Source organism: Neophocaena asiaeorientalis, unplaced genomic scaffold (genome assembly GCF_003031525.2).
Source record: "Neophocaena asiaeorientalis asiaeorientalis breed wild unplaced genomic scaffold, Neophocaena_asiaeorientalis_V1.1 scaffold185, whole genome shotgun sequence".
NCBI classification, from domain to species: domain Eukaryota; kingdom Metazoa; phylum Chordata; class Mammalia; order Artiodactyla; family Phocoenidae; genus Neophocaena; species Neophocaena asiaeorientalis.
Genome location: NW_020171809.1, coordinates 2,108,649 through 2,133,066, shown reverse-complemented (window position 1 = coordinate 2,133,066; position 24,418 = coordinate 2,108,649). Strand labels below are relative to the sequence as shown.

Genomic DNA, 24,418 nt, shown 5'->3' with positions numbered 1-24,418 from the left:
CGTGTCCCCCGTGGACAGCCTGGGCACCAGCGAGGAGGAGCTCGAGCGGCAGCCCAAGCGCTTCGGCCGGAAACGGCGCTACAGCAAGAAGTCGAGCGAAGATGGCAGCCCGACCCCCGGCAAGCGCGGCAAGAAGGGCAGCCCGAGCGCGCAGTCCTTCGAGGAGCTGCAGAGCCAGCGCATCCTGGCCAACGTGCGCGAGCGCCAACGCACCCAGTCGCTCAACGAGGCCTTCGCTGCGCTGCGCAAGATCATCCCCACGCTGCCCTCGGACAAGCTCAGCAAGATCCAGACGCTCAAGCTGGCCGCCAGGTACATAGACTTCCTCTACCAGGTCCTGCAGAGCGACGAGATGGACAATAAGATGACCAGCTGCAGCTACGTGGCCCACGAGCGCCTCAGCTACGCTTTCTCCGTGTGGCGCATGGAGGGCGCGTGGTCCATGTCCGCCTCCCACTAGCGCCGCGCCACCCACGTCCGGACCGGCGCGCCAGGGTAGGTGCTGCGCGCGCGACGGGCGCCCTCCTCAGCGGGCGGGCCCCGGCGGCGAGGATGGGGTGCGCTTTTCCTCCTAGCGACAGACGGGGGGTCGATCGGGAAGCTTCCAGGTGCCGGGGCACCCCTGTGGTTTTGTGCAAGCTCCCAGACAGGGTGTCAGTCGCGAACGTGCTGACTGGTGACAGTGGTATTTTCCGTCCTTGCTTCTGTGGAGGTGGGGGCCTGTGGGTGAGTGTCGGGGGAGTGGGCATCAGAAGAACTGCCCGGAGCCGGCCGGGGCAGAGATCTGAGGACCAGCTTACCCACTGCGTCTCTCGGAGCGGAGGCCGCCCGGGAAGCTGCCTGGGCCGGGCCGGGCCGGGCCGTGCCGTGCCAGGCTGTGGCTTCGCCCCGTTCCCGGGGAGTGGCAGAGCACGCTCGTCGTGCGGACACCCAGTTCTCCTCGACTGCTCTTGCAGGGTGTCCCGGCCCGCGCCTCGGGGACCCGGCCGTCGGCGCCCTGGCCCGCCCGGTGGGCGCAGAGGTGCGGACCGGCGGCGCCTGGGTTTGCCTGGGGAAGGCGGGAGGACGCTGCCCTTTGCTGGCGGCTCCGGGGGCCAGTGCAGCCCGAAAGCCGGGGACCATCCGCGCCCCGAGCGCGGAGGACAGGGCCGAGGCTGAGGCGCGGAGACCGGACCGGCGCGGAAACAGCCGCTGGGAACCCCGGCTGCCCGAAGGCAGGTGGAGTGGACCTCGGAGCTGGGAGCCTCTGGCCCCAGCCTTGAACCTCGAGAGTCTGGGAGGGGGCTCTAGCCGCGCTGCGACCGAGCGTTCGGCCCTGCAGGAGAGCGCGAGGGGTCCAGGCTGGGAAACAGGTTTGCAGGGAAAGGGAGGCGGTGCGACAGGGCCCGGCGCCGGAGAAGGCAAAGGGACACGGCTGCCGAGAGCACTGGAAGTTCTGGATTCCTCTAGTAGAGCGCTCAGGACGTCCTGCACCGGCCCCTTTTCACCAGACACCTTAGAAGCCCCTTAGACAATGTCTAACTGCGGAGATGCTGTCCTGTCCTTTCCAGAAGGCTCTGTGACCATGCTTCTCTCAGACGATGGAGTGAAGGGTGCAGGATTTTTGGTGGAGAGAGAGCCGGGTTAGAAATCCTTCGTACTTGGGTATGTTTTAGTGTCTCGCTCATCGTGCAGTGTTTTTGTTCACGTCTCCACTTCACACAGAAGGAATTTAGATTAATCAAGAGCGTGCAGCCGCCCGTTCTCCCAAGCATATCCATTTCTTTCCTGTGTGTTTTATAATATCTGCAAATGTTTTTGCTGTGGCTCTGAAAGGCTGATCTAGCACAGGTGGATTTTATTTTATTTTTTTGGTTTTTATTTCTGTGCCACTGAAAATTCTTTTGGTGAAATAGGCCCCTAAGACAATAATCATTTTATAGGCTTTTTAAAAAGAATTTTTAGCAGAGAATAACTTACGGGGATCTTCTCCTATCTTTGTCAAAAGCAGATGGAAAGTGTCTCAATCACATATTTCCCTAGGAAAGAAAGTTTGGATTGGCCGAGTACTAAAATGCTACAGTGGGATAATACATTAATTCTGGTTTTTGCTGCCTAAATTATGAGCTTCCATTAGTTAATTCCATTTACCCTTTCTACCATGCATAGTTTACAGCACATCTGAAATAAGAACAAACAGATGAGGAACGTCGTCTTTTTAAAACGTACACATATATAGCTTTGTTGAAGGAAAAAGTCAACAGAATTATCATTAAGACTTCCCTCCAGAAAATTATTGAAAACAAAAGCAAGAGGTATTACCTTAATGCAGGAATTTCGTAGGATCTTTTGCAATTCATTTGAAAAGAATCGCATTCCTAAAACAGAGAATCAGACATAGAGCACAGTTCACATTATATAAAAATAAAAGGTATTACTTACAATGAATAAATGAAAAGCATTAAGAGTTTTCCTGGGAAAAAAGTCCCTGACATGTAAGAGATAAACACATTCAGCTGGAGAGCAAATGATCTCCATGGGGCCCATTTATTTTTATTTTTCTGCACTTGAATATAACTGACTAGGTCTGATAAACCAGCTTCCTTAGGTGGATAGATACCCACTCTGTACAGAGGAGAAGGGAAATGTGAAAATCTTTGACCCACTGATGATCCCGGGCGCACCTTGTTTTTACCTATCAGGCATGTTCGACAAGCTTTTGCGTTCTTTCTGTTTTTAAGCTGCTAGTCTGTATGAGTGTAAATACAGTCATAATTGGTTTGATTTCCTGAAAATGTTGCTCCATGCCATTTGTTATTTATTTGTAACATTTTTAAGACGCATTAGGTATATGTATTAGTAAGGAATTTCTAGACCTTTCCATAAGTTGTGTGTGATTTTAGCGTCTGTTGAGCGACATGAGAAAAGCTGTGTCTACATGAGCAGCAGCCACATTAGACGCCGAAATTGCCCCTTGATATAAAGAGAAACACAGGAAGAATCAGAGTACTGCTGGTGCTAACGTTTGTCCTGACTCTTTCCTTTGGCCTGGTATTTAAAAATACAAATACACAATAAATCAGGTGTCTTTGGACAGTCAGCAGGGTTCATCTAATCTGAACATCTCCAAAGGAGTTTTCAGTTTTCTCGTTAAATGCCTGAGTCTTCGGTGCAGGGTTGGTGGGGCACCTGGCTGGGAGGGTGTGGGGAGGTGATGACTACTTATCAGACATTTTCCGTGTTCTCTGCTTTGTGCTTAAAGAAGATATCTCTCTAACTTCTGCAGTCTGCATAGATTTTCAGTAGGTTCCCACCCTCCAAATACTACTTATTTTTCCCTAAGAACTTTTAGTTACTTTGGAGAACAGAGTAGGACCCTCTAACCATCCGATATGTGTGAGCCTTTTCCTCTCTCCTGAAAATCGACTTTTTGGAGGTGTTCGTTAATGGCTAAATTCAGAATGCTAGCTGGTCCTGAAAGAAAATGAATCCCCTATGGTGAATGGAAATGCAGAATCCTAGGAGAGCTTTTGGTTGGTCAGGGGAAGAAGTAGAATGAATGGCCCAGCTACTTGAAATATAAATAATGTTTTGTTATAAAGTGCCCGCTGAAAAGAGCTGATGTAGAGGCTGACCTCTGTTACGTGGGTATTGTTTCCTTAGATATTTGTAGTTACTCTAAATCTTGCAGGAAGCAGGTCTTGCTACCCATCTGGCCAGAGTGGGAGCCGGAGGCTTGGGACTTGGAGAGTGGCTGTTGGAGGTCATTTGAAATGTAGTACTTTTCTGAGGTTTTCTGAAAGCTGTACTATTTTCAGACAAGTCTTGAACCTGAAAGAATTGAGTTTTCATCCTCCTTGCTTCACTGTATTTTGGATAGGCGGCGCAGATGCCAGATTCCTTTCGCCTGGTGAAAAGATCATAAAGTAAGCTCTTTCTGAGCAGATCACTATAACTCATAACTGTAGTTTAAATCTGGGCTTTAAAAGAAAACAAATATTTTAATAAGCCAGTTTTAAAGGCTGAACTTTTATGACAGTTTTTAAGCTTAGTATTTATATTCGTCTATTCTCATTGGTGTCTTTAAAAACCCTGTGAATGTGTGCTGGAAAGTCTGTTTATGTTTGTGTCTTGTCCTGGGAAAGGATAAATGTGCTGCAGAAAGCAAACCAAATACAAAGCTTTCTGCTAGCAAAGAATTCACGGATGAGGCAATAAAATTCAAAGAAGAGATGAATATGTTAGGGTAGCCAAGAAGCAAAGCCATAAAGAAGATGTAGAATCTGAGAGATACAGACATGGATGCGTTCAAAGGTAAAGCCAAGATGAAACACTAAAAACGGGAAATGCTTGAAAACATATTTCACGTGGTCACCTGAGTCTACACGTGTGATAAAACTGTATAGAATGAAACACTCACACGCACACACACACACATACACACACACGGGTGCGTGTAAAACTGGCGACATCTGAATAAGGTCTGGAGAGTGTATCAATGTGAGTTTCCTGGTTGTGATATTGTATTATAGTTTTTTGAGGTGTTACCACTGGGGGAAACCGAGTGAAGAGTGTAAGGGAATCTCTGTGTACTGTTCCTTACAACTTTCTGTGACTCTACCGTTATCTCAAAATAAAAAGTCTGAAAGGAAAGATATTCCACAGGAATTTTAAAAATTTCTATATTCAAATGAGCAAATTATATAAGGAATGATTATGCCTGTCTCAGAGGAATAAACCCAAAAAAATGTGCTTTGAGCAAAAATCCATGTTTTTCCCTGATATCATTTGCATTATTGCACTTTATTAGGAATTTCTCATATTTGCAATATATAATGAATTAGAAGTGGTTCCTTTTAATTCTAAAACAAAGAGTAGAATCCCAGAAATCTAGAGGAGAGATACGAATCAATACATTTATCCCTTTGCTAATAACGAGTATATTTTTCAAAGGAATTTCAGGAAATATTCACCTGGAACTGATACAACATTTGCTTTTAAGATACTAAGTCTATATTGACTTACGTATCCCCCCCCCCACACACACACTATTCTGAAGCCGATGATTTATCAAAATTATTCATCCAAGAAGCGTAGAGATTGAAGTCTTAGTACACAGTTGGGGGATGGGGAGAGAGAGAGACAGAGAGACACAGAGAGAGAGAGAGAGAGAGACTGACAGAGAGATATCAAATCGTAAACTGAATCATGGTTCTTTTAAATTAATATTTGTTTGTCTTTAATAGGAACGTATTTTGTGTTTGGGTAAGTCTTTGACCGCAATTTAGTTATATTAAATGTGCCTTAATTTCATGTTTATTTTGGAGTGAGATACAGTGACATTAACGCTGCGATCTCCATGCTGATGTCAGCTAAGGCATGGTGGGATTTTTCTTCAGTGATTGCTAACAGTTGTCATGCTAAAAGGAGACTCGATCAGAAACGGGAAAAGCCAGCACGTAACTTTATTCCGACCTGAGAAATGTTTCGTGGTTACTTGAAAATAGAGTCATTTTGAGTCAAAACAATGTCTTCCGTGCTTTGAAATCTGTATTATTTTATCTGCAACTGTCTTATTTAGAATAACATGATCCTGTGATTATGTGTAAGAGGGAACATGATTGAGAGAGCGAGGCGTGGTGTCTGTGGAGGCTGTTATTGTTCAGTGTCTTCCCATAATATCGTTTTCCTCTGTTATTTGATCAGGGAAAGATTTAGATGACCCAGCTTCTCGTGATGTCTCCTGTAGAATGGTAATTTTACTTCTCACATCCCAAGAGCAATGCCTCTAAAATTGCCCACATCCCTCCTTTCTTTGGACCAGAATTTCCCCATCAATTGAATGAAGGACAGGGTTGAGCCCAACGAGCTTTAAGTTATCAAAATCAGTTATTCTGAAAAATACTCCTCCTTTCTTTTGAGCTCATATTCGACCTTAAAAATAGCCACCTACATCTTTGGGGAGAAATGGTAAATTATGTTGTCTGCCATTAGATTCCTTTCCCTTGCTGTTTGTGATAGAGGGTTCACATTTGTTCTTCCGGACGTGCAGATCTGGTGTGTGACTGATGGGAAAGATTTGGGCAAAACCCCTAATTTTATTAACACTGCGATAGAGACCAAACAACCAGCCCCAAGCCCAGGGCTGAGGTTTGTGCTGGGGTCACAGCCAGGGCCTCTCCGGAGCGTCAGGGAGAGCAACTCAGAAGGGAAACCGGTGGTGGGTGTTCAGCCTTGTGCCTGGGGAGGGGAGGTGTGGGGATCCTTTGTCCGACTCCCCATGGAGGACAAATGCCCCAAGTTTTGTTGTTCGTGCTGTTTCCCTATTGCTGCACAGATGAAACACCACACTGGCCTTTCTGTTCAGTTCTCTCTGAGTATGTCCCTCTTCTTAGAGATTCAAGAGATTTTTGCCTGCTCCAGAGACAAGTGAGGGCTCCTTGAGGAACAGCTTGTAAAATAAACAAACTCCCTGAAAGAAAACACAGGCCAATAGTTTCTAGTCTCTGCCTCTGCGGCCGTGGTGGATTTCTGTGTGTGTTCGACCTTGATTTAACATTCTGGAAGTCAGAATGCAAGCAGACATCATGTTCTTTCAATCACGAGATCTAGAAATGAACATTGAGCTTCTATTTCCTCTCATTAATCTCAGCTCTTTAAGTAGATTTGTTTGCAGGGAGTGTAGTGGGATCAGAAGTCAAAAGCCATTTGCCTTGTTTGACTTTCTGGCCCTGTGGGCGCGAAAGTGCCTGCTACCTAGTCGTCTGCTTCCATAACTCAGACTTTTAACTCGGGAAGAGTAACAGGGAAAGCTAGCCTGCAGGGTTGGGAAGACCTGTACTTACTGGGTCACTTCCGGAAGGCTGTGTACATTGAGAATCCCATTCCTAATGAGATTGCCTTGATCAATACACAGGTGCTTACCATTTCTTTGGGAAATGCCTAAAATTACTGCAAATTGGAGAGGAAAGGAGGGGGGAAAGGGCTTTATTTTCTTTCTCGAGTTGAGAGCATCGCCCCGTCTCTATTCATATAACATCGTCACTGAAGATTAATTTTCCTGAGTTTAAATCATCCCAAATTGCCTACTACGTATACATCGGGTTGTAACTAACGAAAGTCTTCAGAATACACATGGGCACCTTGTTGTCCTTTTTCATGATATCTGTATGCGTCGGCAGGAACCTAAGAAAGAAGATTTGATCCTTCGTGCATTTTTTCTGTCTGGTGAGCCTTTCTTCCTCAGCTGCTTCCCCGCCCGGACCCTACAACCCCGCATCCTCTCTGACGCTTATCCTTTAGCAGAGATCTAGCATGATTAATAACTGAAGTCCACGAAAGCTTTCATATCGTAGTAAGTGATAAAGGATGAACAAAAAGCCCGTCCTCAGGCCGCGACAGCAGCACAAACAGGCGTGGGGAATAAACACCCCGTCTCAGGTTCCCTGAGTAGAGCAGGCCTGGGTGTTCTGGAAATTCAGTGCAGTTCAGTAATAGATGTGCAGCCAGACCCCCCCGCCCCCCGAACTGTGCGCTGGGTGACGCCCTCTCCTTAGCTGGCGATCGTGACTCTTCTCTAAGAAAACTGTTCCACTGATACTAGAACAAAAGTGCCCCTAATGGATATCTGTACCCTAGAAAGCCTGGTGTGTCCTGTTCTGTTGATTTTTCTTGTGCAAAATGACCTGCTTCAACCACCTAGAACTGCGTGAAACCATGTGGTGACTCCACCGGCGGGCGCTTCCGGGCTGATCGTTCACGGTGTCCGTGGTGGGGCTGCACGGGATCTCCACGCACACCCCTCTTGTGGAAAGAGTCCACGCAGTCAAGTATTTTAAGGGCAGAATTAACTCAAGGCTATTTTGCCGGATGTTAAATTATTGCCGCTTCCGGAACTCTCTTTTAGACGATTTTTTGAGGATAGAGATTTTCTTTTAATTAAACAATAAGCAAAAAGCGTGGACTGTGATATATTTATCTGCTCGTTTCAAAGATCACTATTATGCGACATCCACTTTTGTTTTATTACATTTCAAAAATGAACGATTTCACATAATTTCACTGTTGAGTAAATTTAATCTTCTTACGTGTCTCCAGCGATTCTGGAAACGTGAATCGATCATTTATGATTTATATATGACAAAGGTAACTTTTTCAGGAATGGCAAAGTAAAAGAGAAAGTGAAGATCTGAACGGGAAAAGTGATGTGTGGAGAATTTCACACGGAATAGGGCGATCGAGGGGATCGGGGCCCCTGAATAAGGAAACGGAAGGATCAGGTGTGTGTGCGGGCGCGGACCTCCCTCTGCTGGTCCCTGGAGACCCATCGCGTCTCCCCAGGGATCCCTGAGAAACCTAGAAGACAGTGGTTTATCAGAACAAACACCCTCCCGGCCTTCCCAGCAAAGGGACACTTTGTAAAATCCAGTAGGGCTGCCTCAACGCTGCTGTGATGATGCCCCAGGCGGGAGGCCACGGGGCCGCATGACCTAACAAGGACCTGCAGAGCCTTCACCTGCCACCTGCCCCGGGGCATCAGCGTCACCCCGAGAGGGCCATCCCAGACGTCCCAGAGGTGACACCCGACTTGCAGGACCCTGCCAGAGGCAGCGGGTGCCCCAGGTACCAGAGAAAGCAGAGGTCCCTGAGAGCTCGGTGGCTGAGGCGAGCACCCTGCATAGGCGAGGGGAGCCCAGGAGGCGGGTGCTCAGCTGGGCCGGACCGGCCTCGGCGCTGCTGCTGATCTGCCCTCAGGTCACGCGGACGAACGGCTGAGCGTCAGCCAGCGTGGCTCAGCCTTTGCCAGGGTTAACGAGAAGACGTGGGAACTCAGCGCTGGTTTCCTCCTCCTGTAGATAACCCCACTGTCAAATTTCACTTTGAAGCTTTCGCTCGTCCAAAGACAGCAGACTTCCAGGAGATGACACCCGCCCACCACTGAGGTTCACAGGGGAAACAGAACGCGCCTGGCTTTGCTGAGAGAAGCCAACTCACCATGCTGGCCATCTTGTGAAGCATCCTTCTGCTGGAGCCGCTGAGTTCTCTGAATGGTAATAAAGCGTTATTTGCACGGATGACAGAGTTCATCCTCCTGGCTCGTTCCTCAGAAGCGTGTCAATGTGTGGATTTTATGAAGCAAGCTCTTGGACAGTCAGCTTGTGTTGTGTATTTTTTGAAAGTTACAGCGAGTATCATTCAATGTTAATTATATAATTTCACTTTTGCTGACCAGAAAGAGGCCAAGGGGAAGTGAGGACACAAAGAGCAAAGCTGGTGTGTTTCTGGCTCCTGGCACCCACCGCGCTCTCTCCTGCGTGACTCTTCACAATGTGAATTCTGGAGGTTTTAAATGTTCACGACTACATGTGGTCAACGAGCCTCTCCCCAATGGATTTTGCTCTTCAGTGAAATCACCGTTTCCAGAGCAAATCATATGCAATTCTTTCCCTTAGTGAATTTCTCTGACATGGTATTTTTCTACTGGGGGAAATTTTAATTAGACAGAAAGCAAAGGCAGTTGCTCTTGTAGGGGGCGGGCTAGGTCCCCAAGTGAATCTGTTGGGAAAAACCCATTGTCTTGGGTCCAGGGGATTGAGAATCCAAACAGGACTTCTCCTGAATTTGAACATGCAGTGGACCTCAATTTCCTGCTCTCAGCCCTGCATTTTTGGGCTGAGGTGTGTCATAGCTTCGCTGGGACTCAGTTTTCCTGCCTTGCAAAATGATGGGGTAAGTTTCTCACAGTCCTGCGGTTATCAAAATTCCAAGAGCCAGTAGGACCCAGCCATTCCCTCCTGGGTATGTACACACCAAAGAATTAAAAGCAGGTGTTCATACAGAAGGGCACACTCATGTTCATAGCAGTGCTGTGTACAACAGCCAAAGGTGAAAACAATACAGGTGTCCGTCAGCTGAGGAAGGGGTCAGTGCAGTGCGGTCTCTCCATACAGTGGAGAACTACTCAGCCAGAGGGCGTGATGTCCTGGCTCATGCTACAGCGTGGGTGAATCTTGAAAACATTACGCTGAGTTAAAGAAGTCAGACACAAAACACCAAATAGCGTCGATTCCATTGACATGAAATATCCGGAACAGGCGAAAGTAGATTCGTGGTTGCCAGGGACTGGCGGGGAGGGAGAACGGGACAGAATTGCTTAATGGGTGTGGGATTTCTGTGTGGGGTGATGAAAAAGGTCTGGAACTAGATAGCGATGATGTTTGCACAACAGTGTAAAATTCTCCTGAATTGTATACTTTAAAATGGTTAAAATGATGAATTGTGTATTTTACCAGCAAAAAAAAAAAAATTATTTTACCAAAAAAAAAAAAAAAAAAAAAAAAAGAAAAAAAGTCCTGAGTCAGACTGTGGCCCTCTCTGGTGACTTGATGGGACTTGGGGGTGGAGGTGTGCTAGACCTTTACCTTTTCTCCACTTTCCAGAGACGTAATCCAGCTTATCCACTTGATTCAGCGCTTATCAGATGCTTCTCATCTAGTCAAGTTGTGTTGCCTAAAAGCATTTTCCTTTTGAAATCTCTTTCCTAATGTGTTCATAAAAAAAGTCCCTCAGACAATTCTGATAACACACTTAGCGGCCTGTTGATTGTGTCTCTGGAAGCCTCTCCACGGTGGACTGGGGTTACAGGGGGGAGGGGCGCAGGGGCGGGAGTGGCCCCAAGGTTCTGCACTGCCAGCCATCGACCCAACAGACAAGAACGGGGAGCATCTTCACACCTGCTGCAGGGGTGGCCCAGGAGCATTTGGACCCATCGCGTCCAGCAATGGGCTCCCTAAAGCCCAGGGCCTGCCCACGAGTGAGCCGATCTCAGTCTGGTTCGCAGGCTCAGAGACCCTCAAAGGGGATGCTGTGGCCACCCCGAGCTGGTGATTCCTGAGAACGGGGTCCTCTGGCCCTGCGCTGCTCTTTTGGGTAAATCCCTCTCTTTCTCCAGTGCCACCTTCTAAGGGCTGGGACCCTAGCCCAGTGCAGAGTGGACATGTGACCAGCATGGTGGGGCCTGCCCCCAGAGAGAGGGACATGGGGAAAGGGGTGGCACGCCATCATTCGGGGCCAGTTGCTGGTTTTTCTCCTTTGATCTTTTTTCTCTCCTTCCCCCACTAACTCCTCACCTGCTTCCTGAGCCACTGTGCCCCAGAGACCCACCAAGGGAGACGGGTGGGAGAGTGCTCCCTCCGCCGTGATTCAGTTCCGCTTCTAAAAACACCATCACCTTCATGGTGTCATGCAGTCAGCACTTTGAGACACTTGCAGAAACCCCAGAGATAGTGTTGGGCTCATGGACTCTGCTTTGAGAATCAGACTGGAGGGCTCAGGAGAACACGAAGCAGGTCCGAAAGAATCTCACCAGGAGGGGTGAGTGGCTGAAAGCAAATTTGCTGCTGCAGTTCCCGCCTTCCTGGTCCTCTGTGCACCCCTCCCCCCAAAAGAAAACCACCAGGGAGGGAAGAAGAGAGGCAGACAGTTTCCCTCAAGCTGCTGAGAGAGAGAACTCAGATTGAGGCAGGAGGACAGGACTCAGGTTGCCTGCCGGCCCCCTAGTTAAGTTGTGTCACCGCCTGACAAGAACCCGGGTCACCCCCGCAAGCCAAACGCATCTTGTCCTGGGGCCCCGATGCATCAACGCTACGTGCTTCCTCCTGCAGCTGTGAGGACGGAGCCCAGGTGCAGAGGGGATGCTCCTTGATTCACGAGTGCAGCCCAGCGCTACTGTACCTGGGGACGCTGCTCCACTCTCCGGCCACCTCTGCTCTGAGTAACTGAACCGGGGGCTCACCATATCCCCCTGGGTGCCACACACAGTGGACACTGGGCCAGCACCTGGGGTAGGGCAGTGTCATGTTGGGCGGGTGGGCTCCATCCTTCCTGCAGCTGGTTTTCATATAACCGTCCGGGTGACGGGAACTAAGTCGGCACCCTTGGGTGCACACACACAGGGTGCCCCCTCCCACCTACCCCGTCCTTCTCACTGTCCCTGCAGCCAGTCGGGTGTCACAACGTCCACCCACCCAACCTCTCCATGAAAACATCGGCCGTCAAAGCTAATAGAAAATCAGGCCTCCTGGTGAATCCTGGCAGACAAAATGAATGTCGTTTTGTCCTGTCAAGGTCCGTGGCTCTGTCCGGCGGGGATCACTGACACGTGTGTCCACCCCCAGCCCACCGGCTGCGGCGCAGCAGGGGCGCTGCAGAGCCTGACAGTGGACACGGAGGGGACGGAAATGACGGTGCTGCTGTGGGGCCTTCACTGCCCTGGCCCCTGCGGCCGGTCACCTGAGGAACAGCAGACACAAGTCACGAACAAAAGGGATAACTGCAACTCAGTTAAAAAATGAAACTTCCAAATACCAAAAAACTAGGATATCCAGAATTTTCACATGAACTGGGAAGGACATGTTTACACTGTGTTTTATAATGGATCAATATTCTTATGAGACAAAGAGCCCTTAAAAATCCATAAGAGAAAAGACGATCACCCAGTAGAAAGGGCAAAATATATGAACTTACAAAAGAAGAAATTCAGTTGGTCATACACATATAAAAGTGCTGAACTTCAACAGTAGCCAAGAAATTCAAAATAAAACAGGAGGATACTATTTTTTTTCTAAAGTGGAAAATACATAGAGATAATGATAATTCCCATTATTGAGGAAACGGTGAGGAACCAGGTCCTCTTGTCCCAGCCAGGGAGAAGATACATTGTAAAATCTTTCTAAAGAGGTTTTGACAGTAGGTAAAAAAAAGATTGAAAGAAAAAAATTGGAAATAAGCTTGGATGGAGCAAATGCACTTCTAGGAGTTATCTTTGAGTGAATCACGGTGGCTCTGCCTAGCAGCAGACACATTCATATCAGCTTTGTTAATACGAGGGAAATGTTTAAAATGTCCTGAATGAATTGCTTGAATAAGCTGTACGGTTTAGCCATATTCTGGAACACTGTACCGTCAGCAGATTTGGTATCGTAAGCAAATATTTAATAACGTGAGGGAAACGGTTATACAATGGAACAGAACAGAACATATGATCCCAGGTTGAAAATTCACAGTGTGCTTGCGTGGGTATGTTCGTCCAGAGAGAGAGAAAGGTAAGGACACGTGTCTCTAGACCAGAATGTTAGTGGAAAATCTTCCTTTCCTTCTTATTTTTATTGCTTTTCTTTATTTTCCAAATTTTCCGCAAATGCCATGTATCACTTATGCAATTTGAGAAAACCAACCAGGACGTTTGAGAGGGAGGGTGGAAGGCTCTTACCACGCATCCCTTCCTCTGGACTCTGGTTAACCCTCCTACCCGCAGGCCCACGCTAGTAAAGCAGGGCTCCTGCAAGACAGCCTTCTGCCCTCCTGCAGATCCACCCTCGCTGGAACTTTCACTCCATGTCACAACTTTGGTTCCTACTGAAGTAACATGTGAAATATATATTTTTCGTTATCTTCTGTAATCCACCGTCACTACCCTGTCCCCTGTCCACCGTTTTCTCAGAGGGCCTTTAATGCTGGGATCATTTGATGTCTTCTTCCAGAACCCATCAACTTGGCCCAGCTGGGCTCCCTACCGGGACCCCAGGCCGGCTTCTTCTGGTGGGGGCGGGGCGGGGGGGGACCATGTACCTTTCTGCTTTCTGCTCTTATCTCCCGGGCAGATCGGCATAAGCGCTTAATTACAGAAATTAGCTCATCCTCTTCCCCTGTGGCCACCCCGCCCTCGGTTTGGTTTCAGCATCCTCATTTGTCTTTCTTTTCTTCTCTGTATTTGGGGATATATGCTCTTAATCGTAAACCACTTCAGATTTGTGGAAGCAAGTGGAGAAAATACAGTGAACTGACTGTCCCCGAATCCAGTCTGAGAGGAACCCCAAGGGAGAAGCCTCCTTACCTTCTGGAGGCGCTTGTGCTCACCAGTCACTGGAATCCAAGGTTCAAATCAGTCACCCCCTGCTCCTGGCCTTCGGGGATGAACGGCACACGTTCAGGACTGAAGCAGAAGCTGGCGGTGCCAGTGGGTTTACGCCCCCTCCCATCCTGACAAGTCAGGTTCTCTAGGAGCCTGGACCCCGGTGGTTTGCAGCCTCACCTACTATCTGAATCACATCTGCACCTCCCAACCTAGTGTCCCTGGGCTGAGCCCCCAGCTCTGAGTCTCACGCTTCCTTTCCAGTTCTGAACCATAATCTAATTTGCTCTGAGGCTGTCTTCTTTCACACCCTGGGCTGCGTCGGATGCAGGCTTCTGGCACATTCTGGGACCACCCTTGCCAGATGGCCAAATCCTTTTCAGAAAGATGACTGAAATGTTTGTAAGTTTCCATCACCGCCGGGTGAAGTGGCCCTGAGGTCTCCAGGAGGGAAAGCCCTGGGTAGGCACTTTCCTCCAGGCTGTCTGTCCTCTGCAGTGCACCCATGAGCACACGGATGCAGTGAGCTGTGCTTGAATTCTCAATCCGAAACCACAGTTGCCTTTGCTGTAGAGACATAAAGAAACCAGGAGGTTAACGGCCGGGTTAGTCCCCGCCGTGGGCCTCCTGCATGAATCAGAGCCGACGGGGGAGCATGAGTGAGTCAGAGCGATGGCTTTTTGTCTTCTAGCTGCGCAAATAAACAGAGCAGGAAGGCCGAGTGGGGCGCCAGGAGCACAGGGCAGGAGGCGGCGCCCTGCCCCCGACGGTCAGCCTGGGCCAGGGGAACTGGGGTGCAGGAGGTCGGAACCCGGGCTGGGGCCTAGACCAGGTGGGACCGGGACAGGGAAGCTGGTGCCGTGGGGCACAGCCGGGCCGAGACGGGTCTGGGGGAGGCGGGTGCAGGCCTTGGCTGCTTTGCAGAGACACGGAGCCAGGGTCCCCCCTGCCTGGGGTCCACCCGCCCCTTGGTGCACCCTGCCCAGCCTGCACCGGCATAGGAGGGACCCTGTTCCACGCCCTGCGCTCGGCTCCTTCTGAAGTGCCCGTTGGGCACCTCCCCTCAAGCAGCCCCCTTCTCTGAGCTCCTGTGTGCCAAGGAAGGGGGTTTGTGAAGCCCGCCAGGTGCAGCTGGGTGGCACCAAGGTTTGGGGGTGGCTCGGAGGGGTGCCTCCCACCGCAGGCCTGGCCACGTGGTGATGTGAGGGGCCTCCTCTCTCCCCGCAGACTGGTACAAAGGGAGGAGCCACGCTGCCCCAGAGAAGCTCAGGGACCAAAGGAAGACCAGTGAGGGTGCTCGCTGAGGCTGTGATGTGGAGCATTTAGGGGTCCCAGCACTTGGCACGTAGAGTTACTTTAATCCTGAAAATGGCCCATGTGCCCTTACTCCCAATGCCCAGATGGGGAAACTGAGGGGCCTTAGCTGAGACCATCTAGCTGCAGTGGGCGGAGCCAGGAAGTGCACGCAGGTGGTCTGTGCCTTCAGCAGCTGGTCTGAAACGTGAGACGCCCCCTCCTGTTCCTGGGATGGGTGGTCACACTGGGGATCTCTGTTTCAGACAAGATGGGGACCCCCACGTGCCGTTCCCTGGGGAGAGGGCAAGGGTTGGGCCTGGATGCTGGCTGCACACCGGTGGCATTTCCTGCGCCCCTGCCCACTGCCTGCGGGAGCCCATGCCGCTCTCTGCCAGGAGGGTGGGGATGGGGGTGGGGGGAGGCTGATTCTGCTTCCGGCCACCCCCCACAGGTCGCCACACCTGTGCGTTTCTGTTTCCGTGCTGTCAGGATTCAGCAAGGCAGGCTGGTCATGATTCAGCCTGAACACAGGAGCCCCAGGTCCAGAAATGGATTAAACCCTCCCCAACCCAGGTTACCCTCCTGGGCATCAACCCACTAGGCAGGGGTGAAGCCTCTGAACTTACAGAGCCCGGGGACGAGGTGAACCTATAGACTTGTCACCGGAGCTTGTTTTGTTTGCTGTGGTGTTAGAACCATGTTCCTTCTAACCCAGAGAATCCCTGCTACCTGTTTAAATGTGTGGTGTAAATAAACAAGCAGATGTAATGCTCTCTGTCAGTAGGGAAGACTCCCCACTGTCTACACAATGCCAGCATGGATCAGATGTGCTTCCCAATAAGGGAACATTTCCTGTCACTCAGTGCCCTGCCCGGCAGGGGACGGTTGGGGCCCTTCTTCTGGGCCCATCTTAGGACAATAAACAATAAACAACAAAAAAAATTTGTTTATTTAATTTATCCTTTTTATTCAACTACTTTTTAAGAGCAGTTTAATTTTCGCAGCAAAACTGAGGGGGAAGTACAGAGATTTCCCATATACCGTCCGCCACCCCCACACGCAGCCTCTCCCACCAGAGTGGAGCATTTGTCATAATTGATGAAACTGCATGGACACGTCATCATCCCCCAGAGTCTGTATCAGCGTTCACTCTTGGTGTGGTACATCCTGTGGGTTTGGACAAATGTATAATGATGTGTATCCACCATTTGTAGGGTCATACAGAATAATTTCACTGCCCTAAAAATCCTCTGTGCTCTGCCTTTTCATCCCTCCATCCCCCCAACCCCTGGCAGCCCCTGATCTTTTTACCGTCTCCATAGCTTTATCTCTTCCAGAATGTCATACAGTTGGAATCATACAGTGTGGAGCTTTTTCAGATGGGCTTCTTTGTCTTGCTGACGTGTATTTAAGGTTCCCCCATGTCTTTTCAGGGCTTGATAGCTCATTTCTTTCTAGTGTTGAATAACGTTCCATTGTCTGATGTGCCACGGTTTACTTATCCATTCACCTCCTGAAGGACATCTTGGTTGCTTCCAAGTTTTTGGCAATTGAGAATAAAACTTGTAAAAACCTCCACGTGTGGGTTTTTGTGTGGACGTAAGTTTTCAGCTCCTTTGGGTAAATACCAAGGAGTGCGTTTGCCGGATCACAGGGTGACAGAATAGGTTTAGTTTTGTAAGAAAGCGTAAAACTCTCTTCCCAAGTGGCTGCACCGTCCTGCAGCCCCCACCCCCACCCCCGCGCTGACCAGGAGTTCCTGTTGCTCCACAACCTCACCAGCCTTTGGTGATGTCAGCATGCTGGGGTGTGGCCCCCCTGGTAGGTGTGTAGTGTTATCCTGTCGTTCAGGACATCCGTCACCTAGTCAGCCAGGGCATGTCTGCAAGTCACTGATCTCATCTAATCACCTCCATGGTTGATGGAGAAATATCCGTAACATGGCGTACGAAGTGCCGCCTCCCCTGGGCCCCGTCGAATGTCGATTCTTTGGCCATCCCGCTACCCCACCCCCTGCCCTCAGCACTGCTCCAGGTTCCCTCGTGGCTGCGGCTTCTACGCACTTTTAACCCCGGGGCCTCCTCCCCGATCAGCTCCACCAGGGGGGCAGGTCTGTCCCTTTCACACGGTGCTCTGCACCTGCAGGGGAGCTACCTGGAACAGGTGTTCCATGGGAACAGGTGGAGTGAATGAGCAAATCCTAGTGTTGTGTCCTGAAAACACCCATCTCCTCATGCTCTGTGCTAGCGTGCCCCTGCCTCCGCCCCTCTGGTACCCCCGTCCCATGTCCCCTTCTCTGGGGGGACTGTGGCATTTGTTGTGACCCCCAGCATGCTCCCCTCACAGTGGCCCTGTTGCTGTAACTCTCTCCAGGGCACGTCTGACTGCCCAGTATCTCTCGAGTGCCTCCAAGACCACGTCTTGCTTATACTTCCACCAGCCTGGCCCAGCCCGAGGCCGGGCATGTGGTTTGTACACAGCGTGTGTTTGCATGATGCAAAAATGCAGGGGAGGGGATTGCAGGAGGACCCTCTGTTTCCCCACCAAGTACACAAAGGAATTATGCTGTGTCTGTGATACAAAAGCACATTTTGTCTTGTGACAGGAAAAAGTATTTGTGATTTACAGTTCCCTCGCTGCCTTCTGAGGGAAACGCTCCTGGAAGCTGGGGGGCCTTGAGGTTGCTGAGAACAGAGAGTCGGCCTCTCCCTGTAAGCGTTCTCCATCCTAGAAGCCTGTGGCAGTTTGCCGGAAGGGGGGGCTGTGACATTGGAAGGAACACAGCTCCTGAACTTCTGTCTGCAAAAGGAGGGGGTGAAGAGGGAAGTTGGGGGAGAGAGAGAGAGAGGGAGAGAAACTTCTTCAGTGCATCCTAGCAGAGGGGAGAATAGCGGGAAGAGATACATCTGGATCTGGGGGGGGCGGGATTGTGATTTGTGATTCGAGGATTGAAGTGCTGTACACTAAGTGCTATCTCCTTTGCCCTCAGCACACACAAACACACACACACTCAGTAAAATACTCATTTCTCACCAGGCTTTATGCAGTGGCTTTGAGGGTAGGGGTGCAATAAGGAGAATCCCAGCCAGGGTCCTGGCGTGGGGTGGGCTGTGATGGGAGAGAGTCGAGGCTGAGTACCCTTCGAGAAAACAGAAGAAAGCATCTACTGCAGGGCTGCGGAATGCCCGGCCTGCCTGCTCTGGGCTAGTTGCCAGCAGACGGCATCCAGAGACTGAGGGCTGGGTGGACAGGCTGGCCGCCAGCTGTGGGCTTTACATCATCCCTGGGAAATGCCTCGAACCCAGGACAGAAATGCAATAGCGTCCTCACCAGAAAGAAGCTGATGAGCGGGCTGGGAGGCCGGGGGCAGAGCATCCCTCCCAGAGGTCTCTGGGTGCATCCCCAAAGGCCTGGATGATGCGGGCAGGAGGACACCTGGAACCAAAGGGTAGGGATGTGTCAGGTGGAGGCCGGAGAGAGGAAGAGCCAGACATGGCGCCCAGCAGGACCGAGGCACCAGGCAGGCTCCCCCGCAGCCAAGTGAGGCTCTTCACAGGGAGTGAAAGGATGGTTGAAAGAAGGAACGGAGTTAACGGAAGCCCAGGGAGGCGGCTGGCACTCCTGGGCCACCTCTCCTGACGAACACAGACCAACATAGACCAGACATGAGTCCCTCAGATGTAAGCCCGAGTCACTGGGACTCCTCTGGCTGCACCAGCCCGAGGCTCCCGGAGGCCTCCAGGGCCCTTGGGCGTCATCTGCCGAGGCCCCAGGGGCCTTCTCTGGGGTGGGGTCTAGAGCAGGTGGGCTCCAAGCCCCCAAACTGCCATCTGCCCGGAGCTGGTACACGCTGGGCAAAACCTGAGCCCGGTGGTGTTGGTTCAGAGGTGAGGCAGTGTGTCTCAGCAAGGGGATGTCACGCAGAACTTGTGTGCAGGATCAGCCCGGGCTGGGGTCTCCTCTCCTCAGCGTCACTCCATCACGCCATCAGTGGCTGGACCACAGCTGCTGGTCCTCACAAGACAGAAGATGCTGGGGGGTGGGGTGGGCAGCAAAGCAGCTCTGGCCGTGGCTCTGTCTGTGAGATACGCTGTGTTCTGAGCTGGGTGGTTCTCCGGGACCAGGACCCCCATGCTCTCCTCTGTCCCCGCCCCACGCCCCACCCCCCCCGCAGACGTGGCTAGCTGGGCTCAGCATGGACAGGATGTAGTCTGATGGCTTGTAGAGTACTGGGGGAGCCCTGAGTGCCGGGGCTTGTACCCACCAAGTCCCTAAGACAGTCCGGCGAGGGGTTGGGGGTGTGGAGAGGCAGGGGATGAAGAAGGAGCAAATGCAACGGCTCAGCACGGCTGCAGCCATACGCCCTGCACTGTGGGTCCTGCCCGCGCTGACACCGGTGACGGGGGGACACTGTGGTCGGCACGGGTGGACCGTGGTGTCCGTGGGCAATCAGATCATGTCGAGTGGGCATGGGGGATGCAGGTGCCTGAAAGTGAAGGTGTTTTGTGCAGAGGCAGAGCCCAGGGAGGACTCCACGGAGAGGAGGCACCGCGTGTGTGGCTCACTTGAGGAGGGAGCACCGTGGACGCGAGGGCACAGGAGAGAAATCAGTCAAGGGCGCGAGGGACTTCACAAGAAGTGCTGGCACTGGCTGCCACTGCTGCAGCTTGTTTACCCCATGGAGATGGAATTTTATCCGTCCAAAAAGAACAGTCTGGGCTCTCTCAGTAAAACTTTCAGGAGACAGGCAAATGCAAGCAAAAATAGACAAACGGGACTCCGTCCGCTTAAAACTCTTCTGTGCGTGAAAGGACACAATGAACAGAGTGAAAAGGCAGCTACGGATGGGAGAAAATATGTGCAAACTGTGTATCTGAGAGGGTTAACGTCCAGAGTATATGAAGCACTACTGAACTTGACAACGATGACGATAAAGATCGATTTAAAAACGGGCAAAATACCTGAGTAGACGTTTCTCCAAAGATGATACACAAATGGCCAACAAGTACAGGAGAAGATGCTCAACATCACTCATCATGAGATAAATGCAAGTCAAATCCGCAGCAAGATACCACCTCACACCCACTAGGACGGCAGCGAGTGTCGGCAAGGAGGGAGAGAAACTGGAGCCCTTGTGCACCATTGGTGGGAACGTAAAAGGGTGCCGCTGCCGTGGAAAACAGTACGGAGGTTCTTCAACGACTTAGAGATAGGATTATTACCAGGTGATCTAGCAACTCCTCTTCTGGGTAAACACCCAAAAGAGTTGAAAGGGGGGTCTTTCAAGAGATATTTGGACCCCACGTTCATAGCAGCATCATTTACAATTTGGCAGCAACCTAAACATTCACTGAGGGTTGAACGGACCAACAAAATGTAGTTTATCCATATGGTGGAATATTATTCAGCCTTAAAAAGGAAGGAAATTCTGATGCAGGTTCCAACATGGATGAACCTGGAGGACATTAGGCTGAGTGAAATATGCCAGGTGCAGAAAGACAAATACTGTCTGATTCCACTTACATGAAGTCCCTAGAGTGTCAGACTCCTAAGACAGAGGCTGGGCAGAGAGGAAAACGGGAGATGTTGTTTGATGGGTATAGAGTTTCAGTTTTTCAAGATGAAAACGTTCTAGAGGTTGGTTTCACAGCTGTGTAGATATTCTAAACCCTACTGAACTATACACTTAAAATGGTAAAGATGGCACATTTTATGCCATGTATTTTTTTCACATTTAAAAATAATTGAAATATAGTTGATTTACAGTATCTTGTTAGTTTCAGGTGTACGGCACAGTGATTCACTGATTCTATACATATGTAGAATATATTCCATATTCGTATGTATAACTGAATCACTCTGCCGTACACCTGAACTAACAAGATACTGCAAATATATATATATATATTCTTTAGATTCTCTTCCCTTGTAGGTTATTACAAAATATTGAGTATAATTCCCTGTGCTGTACAGTAGGCCCTTTTAGTTATCTATAGTAGTGTGTTTTGCTATGTGTTTTTTACTACAATTATTAAAAAAAAAAAACTTTCAGGAGGTGTTCCTGTCATATTGATGCAAAGAGGAACAGGTGTTGGGCAGTGGGTCCCCACCAAGGGTCCTGCCTTCCCCGCTCCCTCCACGATCTGCTGGTGTCAAATCCCCCTGAGGGCCCCTAGCTGGGAGTCTTGGGTTAGTTCTGTTTGGGGCCAACTTTTGGGCCCTTTGACTTGGAGGCTGGCCCAGGCAAAAGCCATTTGGTTTGCTCATTTTACCTTCCTTCCAGGGGCAGGAATTCTGGGCTGACAGTGTCCTGAGCTGTAAGGCCAGGACTCAGGCATCTTTTTTATTCATCTGCATTTAGATCTGGTAACTTTTTGGCCAACCCCATGGAGGGAAGTGGGATCCTGTTTCTTTTGGTGCGTTCAATGTCTATTACTTTGATACAGATATGTATCTTTAAGGTCATTCAAACAGCAGGCCTTGGATGTTCTTGGAACGGAGAATTATGAAATAGGACATGCCTTGGGGGTGGGGGAGGTGGGCACGTCGGGCCCGGCAGACGCCAGTTCACCTTCTGGACCGTGTCTCCCCTCCTGCAGGTGGCAAATCTGAGGTCGCAGACATACGGCCCAGAGCACACACTGCGTGGGGTAGTTCAGAATAGCTGGTATTATGCGATGGAGTTATTTCTTCAGAGCCCTGTCTTCACATTGCACACGCATTTGTTGGGCGCTGACTGTTTGCAGCCCTTATATTTGGGTCTGGAGACTAAAGGTGATCATGACTTGGTCTCTCCCGTGGAGGAGTTGCCCCCCGCCGCCCCCCACCCCGCAGTCAGGGAGACAGATACATGAGCCAGCAGTTATGATGCCGGACGTCACTGTGCTGTGACAGTGGTTTGCAAACAAAGAAGCGGTGGATTTGTCTCCTGGACGCCATGGGAAGGCCAGACAAAGGTGCGGCACTTTGGTGGACTCGGTCCTTCGTTTGGCAGAAATTTATGGAGCTCTGTCTGTGTGCTGGCCTCCCAGTTAGAGGCTGGGATTCCGGGAAGAGAAAGATGGTCCTCGCCACCACGGGGCTTGGCCTGGGACAGCAGGCAGGAGCACACACTAAGAAGCAGATGTCAGGTCAGTAGTCACAGGTGCTGTCCAGGAAAATAAAGCCGGAGACAGGGAGGGGGGTGGCAGGAGGCTGGTGTCACGGCGGTCACTTAAAGCTTCTCTGAAGAGGCGACTCGGGCAGATGACTGAATGGAGTGAGGGATCCCGCCAGGATCAAGGGTTAGCAGGCCTGGGCAGGGAGTGGCCAGAGGAGCCGCACGTGGAGGGAACGGAGCTTGAGAGCACCCAGAGGGTGGGGTGTGCGTGGGGGCCGGGTGGGGCTGGCTGTAGGCGGCAGGCTGGGAAGACAGCAGAAATCCACACCTGCATGTCCCCCTACACAACTATGTGTTACCAAGTCACCCCGCCAGGGAGACAGAAGCCAAACCCGACTAAAAGTCACATTTATCTTTGAAAGATTTGATAAGTGAGCCTGTAAGGAATGTTCTGGAACATGTCAACGCCAGAAACAAAATAACGAAGTGTGTTTTGTCAGATCTCACTTGGGAGAGGCTGGAAGCCTGGGCTTCTCTGGTCTACTGTCCCCGTCCCCAAACCCGGGGATTCTGTGTCGTCTCAGAGCTGTTTTGTAACTTGCTCTAACCTTGCTGATCATATTTCTTCAGGGAAAAAAATCATAATTCACTTGCAGTTCTACACGAGGCTGGGACTCGGTCTGTGTCTTGGAGAAGTTAGGAGCCCTTCTGGAAGACGCGGGGCCCCTGGCAAGATGATGATGGGTGGGGACATCTTCCCGAATGACGGGTTTCTTGAGGAGTGGCGGACCAAGGCTGGCAACTCCGTGTGGATGGGGGGTGGTTAGCCGCCACCACTGTTCAAGGGAAGCCACAGTGCGAGGACACGGCTGTGTCTCTAGGCGCCTTCGTTAACGCCTCCTGCGTTGCCGAGTCCGGTACAATGGAACCTCATTTGCTTAAAGCCCTCGCCTGTCCTCCTGTGGTATCTTAATTGCAAGTGCCGTGTTCCGCTTCAGTCCCACGTTACTGGGGCTTAAAGAGTCCACTTTAGTCATTTAATGTTCTTCTTTTGCAAAAGAATGGAAAAAATGTTAGGATGCAGCCCGATGAGACATTGCAGCGTCCCTGTGCTTCTAAACAAAAGGCTGAACTTTTGCAATGATTTGTGTCATGGTTGGACACTGGCCCACTGACTCTCTCCCTGCTGGGTCCAGTCTGCACCAACCCCGACTCCAGTCCATTTCCAAGTGCCGGCAGGTATTTTTATGAAGACATACATTCTGGCCCTTTTCTCCTCTCCTGGAGAACCTACAGAGGCTTCCTCCCTGACAAGGCCAAGGTGAGCACTGTCTGGATGCCTGCTGTGCTTCAGGTAGAGAGGTACCTGCCCTGGGCTCCCATACCCCTGAGCCCTCCAGGTGCAGGTGAACCAGTGTTACTGGGATATATTTCCTCTTTCTCTGCCACACTGGGCCCCTCCCTGTGGAGTGCCAGTACTCATGTACGCTCTTTCCATGGCTTGGTGTAGAATGCATGAAGGCGCAAAAATGAATGAAGGACGGAGGGGCATCCACAGCTTGAAATGATTTATTTTCTTACTACCAGAAGACTCAGGGAACAATGCGAAAAATAGGAAATACTTTCATTGGCTTTCCCAGCTCTTAGATGGCTTGAATCAAGTGGGCAGACCCTGGCTGGGGAGATGGGACGTCTGCAGACCGCCGTGGTCTCAGGCCACAGTGGAGCCAGCTCTGTCTCTTCATTCTGGGGTGAGACACGGTGGACGCTTGGCCCTTCAAGGAGCCCTGATGACAGAGGAGAGGGGAGCCCCAGTTGCAGGGCTTAGCCAAGGATGAAAGGCCACTTCCAAGACTCCTCCAACAGTGTGACCGCCGGGACAGACTCCCGCTCCTCCAGTAGCCTCCTCCGTGGGGTAAAAATGAATCAGCTCCGCAGATGAAAGAAGAGAAAAGTACAAGTCTATGTGGTGCCTGTCCTCCAGCAGGGGACCTGGTCCAGGACCAAGCTGTCATTCTCCAACCTTTGCGTAAATTGTAATCTAATTCTGTAAGCAGGTATATACAAGGGAGCTGGTTAACTTAGGTAGAATTAAGCTTTGAAACACAATAAACAGGAGTTAAAAAAAAAAA

At 50.6% G+C, this 24,418-nt stretch overlaps 1 protein-coding gene across 1 annotated transcript in view; it reads left to right on the top strand.

Annotated features, from left to right (window-relative positions):
* Positions 1-4: 4 nt before the first annotated feature.
* TWIST2 (twist family bHLH transcription factor 2) overlaps positions 5-24,418 on the top strand; it is a gene marked incomplete at its 5' end in the record, with an annotated part of 49,512 nt that continues 25,098 nt past the window's right edge. The window contains one exon of the mRNA XM_024761070.1: positions 5-495. Within this exon, the coding sequence (XP_024616838.1) occupies positions 5-460 (456 nt within the window). The remainder of the gene's footprint in view (positions 496-24,418) is intronic.